General features: G+C 31.9%; 1 protein-coding gene across 1 annotated transcript in view; it reads left to right on the forward strand.

The window, feature by feature from the left end:
• The window catches only part of OtopLc (Otopetrin-like c), a 101717-nt gene that overhangs the window by 71766 nt on the left and 17368 nt on the right, over positions 1-12583 (forward strand). Inside the window, exon 2 of the mRNA XM_065507768.1 lies at positions 6904-7686. Coding sequence (XP_065363840.1) covers positions 6904-7686 — 783 coding nt within the window. The remainder of the gene's footprint in view (positions 1-6903; positions 7687-12583) is intronic.

Here is a 12583-nt window from a genome sequence, read left to right on the forward strand (position 1 = left end):
ACAAAAGTCCTCTCCAGAAAAATTTTCAAAAAAATAACATTTTCAAGTCGTTATTTCTCAAATCCCAAGATTATTTCAGATATCCCACTACCACAGTTCCAACAAGTACCTCTTGGACCACCATATCTATATAGTGTAATATGCGAACCTTCCACACAATTCCAAAAATGGACAATAATCCTCTCCAGCAATATTACATTTTTCAAGTCGAAATTTCTCAAATCCCAAGATTATTTCGGATATCCCACTACCACAGTTCCAACAAGTACCTCTTGGTTCACCATATCTATATAGTGTAATATGCGAACCTTCCACACAATTCCCAAAATGGACAATAATCCTCTCCAGCAATATTACATTTTTCAAGTCGAAATTTCTCAAATCCCAAGATTATTTCAGATATCCCACTACCACAGTTCCAACAAGTACCTCTTGGACCACCATATCTATATAGTGTAATATGCGAACCTTCCACACAATTCCCAAAATGGACAAAAATCCTCTCCAGAAAATTTTTCAAACAAAAAATAAAATTTTTCAAGTCGAAATTTCTCAAATCCCAAGATTATTTCAGATAACCCACTAATACAGTTCCAACAAGTACCTCTTGGTCCATCATATCTATATAGTGTAATATGCGAACCTTCCACACAATTCCCAAAATGGACAAAAATCCTCTCCAGAAAATTTTTCAAAAAAAAATTAAATTATTCAAGTCGAAATTTCTCAAATCCCAAGATTATTTCAGATATCCCACTACCACAGTTCCAACAAGTACCTCTTGGTCCACCATATCTATATAGTGTAATATGCGAACCTTCCACACAATTCCCAAAATGGACAAAAGTGCTCTCCAGAAAATTTTTAAAAAAATTAAATTTTTAAAGTCGAAATTTCTCAAATCCCAAGATTATTTCAGATATCCCACTACCACAGTTCCAACAAGTACCTCTTGGTCCACCATATCTATATAGTGTAATATGCGAACCTTCCACACAATTCCCAAAATGGACACTAATCCTCTCCAGCAATATTACATTTTTCAAGTCGAAATTTCTCAAATCCCAAGATTATTTTAGATATCCCACTACAACAGTTCAAACAAGTACCTCTTGGACCACCATATCTATATATCTATATATTGTGTAATAAGCGAACCTTTCACACAATTCCCAAAATGGACAAAAATCCTCTCCAGAAAATTTTTCAAAAAAAAAATAAAATTATTCAAGTCGAAATTTCTCAAATCCCAGGATTAGATATCCCACTACCACAGTTCCAACAAGTACCTCTTGGACCACCATATCTATATAGTGTAATATGCGAACCTTCCACACAATTCTCAAAATGGACAAAAATCCTCTCCAGAAAATTTTTCAAAAAAAAATAAAATTATTCAAGTCGAAATTTCTCAAATCCCAAGATTATTTCAGATATCCCACTACCACAGTTCCAACAAGTACCTCTTGGGCCACCATATCTATATAGTGTAATATGCGAACCTTCAACACAATTTCCAAAATGGACAAAAGTCCTCTCCAAAAAATGTTTAAAAAAATTAAATTTTTCAAGTCGAAATTTCTCAAATCCCAAGATTATTTCAGATATCCCACTACCACAGTTCCAACAAGTACCTCTTGGACCACCATATCTATATAGTGTAATATGCGAACCTTCCACACAATTCCCAAAATGGACAAAAATCCTCTCCAGAAAATTTTTAAAAAAATTTAATTTTTCAAGTCGAAATTTCTCAAATCGCAAGATTATTTCAGATATCCCACTACCACAGTTCCAACAAGTACCTCTTGGACCACCATATCTATATAGTGTAATATGCGAACCTTCCACACAATTCCCAAAATGGACAAAAATCCTCTCCAGAAAATTTAAAAAAAAAAATAAAATTATTCAAGTCGAAATTTCTCAAATCCCAAGATTATTTCAGATATCCCACTACCACAGTTCCAACAAGTACCTCTTGGTCCACCATATCTATATAGTGTAATATGCGAACCTTCCACACAATTCTCAAAATGGACAAAAATCCTCTCTACAAAATTTTTCAAAAAAAAATAAAATTTTTCAAGTCGAAATTTCTCAAATCCAAAGATTATTTCAGATATTCCACTGCCACAGTTCCAACAAGTACCTCTTGGACCACTATATCTATATAGTGTAATATGCGAACCTTCCACACAATTCCCAAAATGGACACTAATCCTCTCCAGCAATATTACATTTTTCAAGTCGAAATTTCTCAAATCCCAAGATTATTTCAGATATCCCAATACCACAGTTCCAACAAGTACCTCTTGGACCACCATATCTATATAGTGTAATATGGAACCTTCCACACAATTCCCAAAATGGACAAAAATCCTCTCCAAATCAAATTTTCTCAAATCACAAGATTATTTCAGATATCCCACTACCACAGTTCCAACAAGTGCTCCTTGCACCAACACTTCCATATAGTATAGTATGCGAACCATTCACCCAGTTTCCAAAATGGTCACAAATCATCTCGAGCTTTTTTTTCAAAAAACTTAAATTTTCTCAAATCCCAAGATTATTTCAGGTATCCCACTATAACAGTTCCAACAGGTGCTCATTGCACCAACATTTCTATATAGTGTAGTATGCGAACCTTTCACCCAGTTCCCAAAATGGTCGCTAATCCTCTCCAGTTTTTGTTTTCAAAAAACTCAATTTTATTTAAATTCCAATATTAATTCTTACTATCTTACTTTTATTTCACGTCAGAAATTTATTTTTTTATTATTTTTTTTATTTTTTATAGTTCTGAAATTATTTCAGATACATATTTCAGATATATTTCATGTACTACAATTTATTTATGATGACTGTTAAGTGCTTAACAGTGCTATGTTGACTGTAAAATGATCAATGTTAAAAAATGTGGTTTTTGTCTGTGCTAGTTAAATTCGAATTTAACTTCACACACATGAATTAATCAATAAAAGTTCTAAAACAATTTTTAAAATAATTTTTCTTCTGAAAAAACGATGAAAATATTAATTGTAATATCTAGGTATAAATACTTGTTTAAAGCCATAATCTGTAGAGCCTCTATATTGTGACTTTCCTTTTAAAATCATCAATATTTTGATCGTGCTGTAAATTAGCATCCAACCTTAATTTTTTATTCGTAATAACCCAGCAATTAAGCAATTAGTAAATGTATCCCTTATAGACGGAAATTGTTAATAATATCTGATCACTTGGCTGACTTCAATTAATATATTTTGGGTCATTTGACGTGATATTTGTAATGCAGAGAGAAGTCAATTGGTTACTTTATATGTACATCACATGTAATCTAGCATAAAGACAATTGCCACTTAAGTGTCCCTATGTAATCTATAGTGTAAGGATTTTAAACGTTAATTGTGTAGTGCATTTGTCTCTAAGTTATCCAAAATCACTAGTTTACGACAGTCTCGTAGAACAGCTTGTGGTGTTACAAAATCTTTCTATAACGAAATCTCTTGTAAATCGAATTTGCAATGAAAACAAATATACTTATGAAAACTAATCTTTTTTGAAGAAAAATCTTTTGAAATGATAATTTTCAATTACTGATAGAGAAATGAAGAAATTAGTGCCAGTTTCTCGATGTAGAAAGAAGTTATTCGATAACATTTATTGCTATTTCTATAACAAATTCGACAAAAAAAATTTTGTCGAATTTTTTTTTTAAATTGGCATAATATGCATATAAATATACATTTTGAAGTAAAATATAACTAAATATGCATTATCAATAAAATATGCACTAACAAATCGATGCCATTTTGCAGCAAAATGTGCGATTCGGATAGATAATTAGTCTAAATTGTATTTGGACCTTCGAGAAAAAACATGCATTTGCATATATATCCGCCCCCTAGTTATTACTGATTTTGTATAACGAAACGTTTTAAAACGTAAGACATTTTTCTGAATATTACTGGAAAAATTTTTGAAACTTTTTCATTCACAAAATTTTGATATTTTTTGTTTGGTCGCTTGGATAACTATCAAAATAAATATTTTGCAACTCAAGACTTTTTTCCAAAATCTATTTTTTGATGCAGAAAAATATATATATATTTCTTTATTAATATAAAAATTTTGCCATTTTTTTTAATTTTTTTCAGTTTTATTGTGTGAGTAAATGTTCGGAAAAATTGATTTCCAAAATATATGAAAAGGATAAAATGAAAAAAATGGTTGTCCTCGCTCCTCATTAATTAAATTAAGAGTTCACAACTAATTAGATACTAAAATAACAAAATTGAGAAATTTTCGAAAAGTGGAGTTAGGCCTTTTAGCTTTTGACACATCCATATAACTATGTTAAATACAAATATTTATTAAAAATCTTACCCAACAAATTATACCAATGAAAACTGATTTAAAAATTGTGTGAACAATATCTATCCAAAAAAAATTTCGATTGAATGTTATTAGATTGATGGTTATTACATCTAGCCCCATTTTATCAATCTCTGCAGACTGTTTTCATACAACATTTATAGTAATTGGAAGTATATCGTTACGAAAAACGGTAACCTGAGATTGATAAATTTGGAACTAAATGTGAAACACCCAACGCATCAAATTATATATGCAAGTAAAACTACGTTTTCTGGATATTGTGGATGACAAATTAGTGATTTTAGAATCTGTGAACAATTTTTTTTCCAATGGTGGATTACCAGTTAATGAAAATGTTTATAATGAATATCGTAATCCAAAACTTAAAAAAATTTATGAAATTCACAAATAATTTGGATGTCCAGTTTTAACGAAGCCTCACTTCGTCAAAGTAAAAATTGACTATTTCAATCGCAGATAAATCAAAGCGGAATGTAAGCAATCCACCCAAAGTTTCTGAACTAGATCCACAAAAGCTTTTTAGGCAATAATATAGTGGTAGGTTTATAGAACTAAACTCAACTAAAAAAATCTAAAAATCAACTAAGGCCGAAAAAACCCAAGGAGCGGCAAAAACTATTTCCCGACAAGCTAGCCTCTCCAAATTTGGTATGCAATCCACGCCTCCATTTTGGGGGATTTTCGAAACAATTTAATGCTTACTCTCTAAAACACTGCTTTTATAATTTGGTAGATACATTTCTATAAATCTTAGAAAAAATTATGAAAGTCGTGTCAGTTTTTTCCCATATGAACTTACATTTTGCAAAAGCAGCATTAAATCATGAGTTTGCAATTATTATTTTACATGGCATTAAACTGCATGTAGCAAACTCCTGGTTGTTATCCACGGAAGTTCTACTCCACAAAAGACAATAACACAATTCACAATTTCCCAAAAAAGATGACCCAGTAAAAACATCAAAATAAGTTCTAAATACAAACATTTACAAAATATTTTTACAACAGTTAAAAATACACACCACGAATAACAGAATCCATATTCAAAGATTTAAAAATATGATGTTGGAAAATCGAGTTTCTGACGCAAAATTTGAAAATTTGTTCATAGTACATGGCTAAATAATGTCGAAACATAAAACTATGCGGAGTAAACGCGACCTAATTTCATGGCGATCGGTCCATAATTGGTCATAGTTTCCATATAAGGCTCACTTCTGAAAATACTCAGGAAAAAATTTTTTGAAATTTATTTTGCTCACATATTCAGTATAGGGCTTGACCGATTATACTTCCTAATTATATAACAAATGGATTTAATGGATACAAAAATATACATGATAATCATAACGTGCTCTTTTCAAATAATGTTGCCCTAAAAAACCGAAAATTTTACATTTTTCATTCTAAATTTTATCAAAGGCAGCTCTTTTTAAACAACTTTTCTTATTATTTTTTTTGTTCGTTTGTATTAATGAAATAGTTTTGGTATTTTTGGAATAAAAGTGTTAAAATGGAATCTAAAAGTATAGCTGAATAATATTTAGAAGCTACATGAAAGAAAATTTAAATAATAGCAATGATTTTTGTTCTTTTGTGATCGTTAAAAATGTACCACTTATGAGGGTATGAGTAACATTTAATAAATGTCAACATTTTATGTCAGAAAAGAAAACGGCATTAGTTTTTCTTTTAATCTTTAGTTTTGAAGGTTTAGATGGTTCTATAGACAAAAAGGTGTAGGTCTGATATCACATAAATATATATATTTTTATCTCTCTATATTACAGAAAAAAGAATTGACCTTTAGATTTCTATGCCAGCCTTACTAGTAAATTGCTTTATAACACCTTTAGGGTATTTTTGAATGGACAGAAAAAATAAAAAAAATAATAACTTTTTCAATTACTCCCTTTTTTCGTATGAATTTGCAGAATGTGCAGCAGAGACACAAACAGTTAGAAATGTATGAATGAATGTCTGACAAACTGAATGAATGAATGAATAAATGTTATAGAAGTGTACGTCGAGTCTCATCATTGACACCATAGTAACACCAGCGTTCTAAACCGGTCAACAGCACTTTTTTAATTCAATTATTCAATTTAAAAACATAAAAAAGAAGCGCGACATCTGAGTGTTTTTTTTATGTTTAATACTACGAATATAGAAACTTTAGTCTGTATAGTATTTTTATTTGTTTTTTTTTTTTGTTGTGTAGAGTCACAGCAAGTGGCAAGAGATACGAGAGTACAACAAGTTAAAGCTTAAAATCATTTATAATCCATTCATCATTATGTCCGGACGTGCAATATTTTAAATGAAATTTATTTATTTATTTTACACATATATCGGGAAGTGTAATAAATATTAATATGAATAATAAGTGATTTAAGTTTTTCTGTTGATGTTGTGATTATTACAAAAATTTACTTGACATTAACCATATTACAATACATCTACATAATTAATAATGTCTCGTTCAAATTCAACTTGCAGTACCATTACGGATTCATTGCCATCAACATCTTCGGCTGCATCGACCAGTGATACACCTTTAGCTGCGACAACGGCATCTTCATTTGCGGCTGCCGCTGCTACCACAACAATTTCCTATAGGGATGAACAGCAGCAGCCATTACATGCGATCGTAGCTAATCAAAAACCAGTAGTTCGCCATCAGTTAAGTAGTCATCATCACTATCATTTGCCACATCAATTCCAACATCCACACCATCAGAATCATCATACACACAATCACGGTGTCGTACCAGTTCCAACACCCACAGTACCGGCTTCTTATACAGCATCCAGTTTGTTACAAGAATCCCGTCATATGCGCGCTGCAAGCGGCAGTGGTGATGAATCGTTATTGCGACGCCCTGCCTCTTCGCCACCGCCACCTACAACTGTGACACCCTCACCCAATCTCTTGGTATCCTCGGAGACAGTTTCACATGATTCTGTGTCGCCCGCCAAGTCGACAGCACGCATACGTGATTCGGGCTCGCAGCATCGTGTGACAATTGATGAATCGAACTTGCCGGTGGCATCATCAATGAGTGGTGTTTGTGGTGGAGGCGGTGGTGGGGATGGTGATGGTTCTGGTCCTCCGTCACCGGGTACATCGTCTCAGCAACAGCTAACAGGCGATGAACGTCAAACAGGCCATTTGGCGTTGATGTATCATTCTAGTCAGTTGACCAATTATCCAGTATTACCAGCGATCAAGAGAACCCATCGTCCTTCATTCATTTATCCACCAATGCCGAGAGTTAGAGCGTAAGTACACACATATTTTTTTTAGTTTTTAATTAATTAGTTACTAAAATCAATTTTTAAGAGAAATTTTACGGGAATATTACAGAATATTTGTAGAGTTAGCATTCATGTTCGAAAATTCGAAATCGAATTCCAGGTTATGTTCGGAAATTTGTAAAGCTGTTAAATTAATAACTAAATCATGCATGAACCTGATGACAATGTCATTAAAAATATGGCATATATATGTTCGAAAATTTTTAAAATTTATGAGGTTTCATAAATAACAATTTTAATTTTATTTGTGGCCAAACTTCTACATTTCGCGATTTTGAAAAATTTTCATTAATTTTAAACAATTTTTAATGTAGTTCAGCTTATTAAGTTATTGGAAAATTCAAATTTAAATTTAAAATATTCAAGGTTATCTAAAAAGAAGATAATAAATTAACAATGAAAAAAACATTTTTAAAACAAACTTTTATTTAAATGCTCTAAAAAGTAGAAAATAAACCTTAAATTAATATTTATATTATACAATTTCTATGATATAAAAGCTTGTCGCAACAAGCCCAGCATTAGGAAAATATCTATAAATTCTATAATGTAATAAATAGTTTAATTTAAAGTATATTTTGCTCTTTTTAGAACATTTAAATAAAAGCTTGCTTTAAAACTGTATTTTATTATTAATTCATTGTATTCAGAGCAATCGAAGTTATCTAAATTATCCAGTTTTCTTTTTATTTAATCGACTACAAGAATTAATTGTTCAAAAAGTTGTGATTTTAAACAATTTATTGGAATATGATTTTGTTTCGATGTTTAAACGACTTCCTACCGATTAATTAAGAACTTTAGTTTTTTAATATTTTAAAATTTTTAATTTATATCAACAACTTTACTTCACTTCTTTTATGTACAATAAAACGAAATCAATTTTCATTTGTTCATTGTTCAAGCAAATCGAACAAAAACTTTCTTCATTTATCTTTGGTAAAATGAAAGTACGAGCAGTGAATAAAACAGAATTTCAATAAACTTTCAACGATTTTATAAATTGTTCACACTTAGACAGAAATCTGCACATACACAGGCACACTGACATGAAGTAAAAAAGTTGAAGTATTAAAAATGTATAAAGTTTAGGATGGTATTCCAATAATCCCTGCAGGAAATGTCAATAGTGAAACTGTACTGAATGACTTAAGGAGTGAGATCGAAAAATTCTTAACACACGTTTTTCATTACATTTTTTAACCCAAGTATTATTTGAATTTTTTTTTGATCAAGTTACCTTTGAAAAACATGTCAGTTATTATGTGTAATGTCAATTATATTAATTTTTTTGTTAATCTGATTAAAATGAGTGACCAGAAAAAAGTGCGTACTGAAATTATTAAATATTTTCAACAAAACCCAACTTGGTCTTACAAAAAGTTGGCCAAGCATACAAAGGTCTGCCGTCAAACTGTTTCCAATGTTATTAAACAGTACCGGGAGAACTTGTCAGTTGATAGAAAACCTGGTTCAGGTAGAAGGAATGGTCCACATGATGTTTCTAAAGCCAAAAAAATAGAACGCATTTTCAAAAGAGCTCCCAACACATCCGGTAGGAAAGCAGCCCGGTTAGCTCAGTGCTCGGACTATTTGGTACGAAAAGTTAAAGCTAATGCAGGTTTAAAAACATACAAGGCTCAAAAAGTTCCTGACAGGAACGCTACTAAAAATTTAGAGGCCAAAAACAGAGCACGGAAATTGAAGTCAAGTTTTATAAAAAAATATTCTTGCTGCATAATGGATGACGAAACGTATGTTCTGGCAGATTTTTCGCAACTTCCAGGTCAAAAATTTTATGTTGCTGATGCTCGAGGGAATGTTGAAGAAAAGTTTAGGACCCAAAAGCAGACAAAATTTCCCAGAAAGTTCTTGGTATGGCAAGCAATATGCAGTTGCGGCAAAAGAAGCCACTCATTTGTTACAACGGGCTCTATAAATACCGAAATTTACATCAAGGAATGTTTACAAAAAAGGCTGCTTCCATTCATAAGACTTCATAATGTGTCCACTTATTTTTGGCCTGACTTGGCATCCTGTCACTATGGCAAACAAGCCCTTGAGTGGTACAAGAACAATAATGTGGTATTTGTACCAAGAGAGGCAAATCCTCCAAACTGCCCGGAGCTAAGGCCAGTGGAGAGATATTGGGCTCTTGTTAAAAGAGAATTGAAGAGTACAAAAAAGGTGTCCAAAAGTGTGGTAGATTTTAAACGGAGATGGACTACATGTTCGAGCAAAGTGACAGAAAGCACTATAAAAACGTTAATGGAAGGGTTTCCGAAAAAGGTTCAAAATTTCATCACTAGTGATTAAAACTATAAAAATAATTTTTTTTGTAAATTGTAATAATAATTTCAATCAAATAAAAAAAAAATTAAAGCTGTAAGTTTAGTGGTTTCTTTTTTATAAACATATATGTATGTTAAGAATTTTTCGATCTCACTCCTTATTATAGACATTTCATATGTGCGTGTCATTGAAGTCTACTCTGACGATAGTACTATTTATTATCGAAGTACTTCTTTTGGGACCATATGTAGACATTGGAACAATAGACTCACTAGTCCATTTAATAATTCTTGTCTACACTTTTGATACTTTTCGGAAGTAGATGTCGTTAATGAAACTGCATATTTTGTTAACACTTGACGTTTTATTAATTAAATTAAATAACAAAAAGGTACGAATTCATAACAGTTGGAAGAGTCCTCTTCAAATTCATATTTTTTTTTCTCATCAAAGACAAATGTCAATATATAGACGTTTCGTTGACAATGTCGCCAAAAAGTCAATATAATAGTCTACACAACTGGTGACTTGGAGACACTTGTTCCCAGGTTTCCTTCGAATTGTGTGCCAACAAAGCGTCATATGCGGGAAGTTTTGCTTTAATTTTTAAAAAAGTGTCTCTGAAGCACACCGATTGCTCACCGAAGCTTATGGTGAATGTGTTCCGTCGGTTTTAAATTATGAGAGGTGGTTTGTGCTGTTCAGAGGTGGTGATTTTGACACAGAAGACAAAGATCGCCCAGACCAGCTAAACAATTCTGAAGACCAAGAAGATGGTTGTCAAACTCAACAAGAGCTTGCAAACTCATTGGGAGCTATTCAAGCAACAATATCAAAACATTTGCGAGCAGCAATATTCATCCAAGAGCAGGGAAATTGGGAACCATACGAATTGAAGCAGAGATACCTTGAAATACGATATTGCATGTCCGAAATGATGCTTAATCGCTATAAAATAAAATCATTTTTGCATCGAATCACTACTTGCTATTAAAAATGGATACATTACGATAACCCTAAGCGTATGAAATTTCATGTGAAGCCCGACTAACCAGCGAATCGACTCCAAAGCCAAATATCCATGGCGCTTATGTAATGTTCAGTATTTGGTGGGGCCAAAGGGGGTTCTATCTATTATGAACTGCTGAAATCTTGCCAGACCATCACATGGAACATATACCGAATGCAACTGATTCGTTTGAAGCGAGCATTTGCCGAAAAACCACCAGAATATGCGGCCAGACATGAGACCGAAATCATGACAACGCTCGGCCACGTTATTTAGAATGAATGGTTGGGAAGTTCTGCCTCACCCGCCTTATAGTCCAGACCTTGCCCCTTCCGATAATATTTGTTTCGATCGATTCAGAACGATCTCTCTGGGATACGATTCATTTTGGAACAGTGTATCCGATATTGGCTTGATTCGTTCTTGACCTCAAAAGATGAGCAAATTGTATTTGAATTGAAAATTGTGGAATTAAACTAAACATATTTATTTAATATTAAACTTAACCTTGATTCCTTGGTATAGAAACTGGAATGAAGGAAACATATGAGTATTTCAACAACGGAATGGAAATCTTGGAAACATCGAGAACTTTTTAATCCTTGATTCTAACAAGTAATTAATTAAAAATAGTTTTAAATGATTCGGTTGGTATTACTTCCCCATTTTTGAAAACAAGTAATAAATCTTTCTTTCACATGCTCGTATTCTACTAAAGACACAAAGAAATTTTCTAAAAAGGCGATGGCATGAATGGATTTAAAACAATCTAAGGCAATAAAGAGACAAATAACCAAATGATTTATGACTAGACAAAAACTTACAGAGAAGAAACTACTAGTAAACATACACATAGATACACACATCCATATATATAAAATTGTATATGTATATAAGAATTTTGCCTGAAGTGTGTAAATGTGTAAGATTATTGTATGCAAAGTGTATGTAGATTCTAATGCTACATACAGTCAAATGTTTCTAGTAGAAAAATCTTGATGACTGACTGACTGACTGTATAATAATTATTTGTTGCTACAATACAAATACAACAACACTTACACACTATAACACCCATACAGACTCATGCACACAGATAATAATTAGAAAAACTAAAAGGTGTTCTCCTCTGTCTGTCTGTATAAAACTGTTGGCGTTAAAAAGAATATAAAATCATTACAAACAAAGAAATTGTTTTGGTTTTTAGTAACAATGGCAAAAACAAAAAATGTCACTTTACATATATTGTAGGTATGAATACATACAGAATTTGTATGTATCCGCAGTAAACAAACGAGGCACACAATGTAAGAAGAAAAAAGGTTATTGCACCAAAATTGCTCCAATTTTTTTTCTTTTAGATTTTGTTGTTGAAACGCATACAAGGAAATAAATGCAACAAATAATTGTAACCAACAACCCCTTCTTAGTTTTTTTTTTTATTCATACGCGTTAACAAATATTTATGTTGTAAATGCAAACGCCAAAAAACCATTATTTTCATAATAATTTACAAAAAAAAAACACTTTATTTCCTTTTAGCCATGTAATTTACGTAGA

The sequence above is a fragment of the Calliphora vicina genome, chromosome 4 (assembly GCF_958450345.1).
Source record: "Calliphora vicina chromosome 4, idCalVici1.1, whole genome shotgun sequence".
Classification (NCBI taxonomy): domain Eukaryota; kingdom Metazoa; phylum Arthropoda; class Insecta; order Diptera; family Calliphoridae; genus Calliphora; species Calliphora vicina.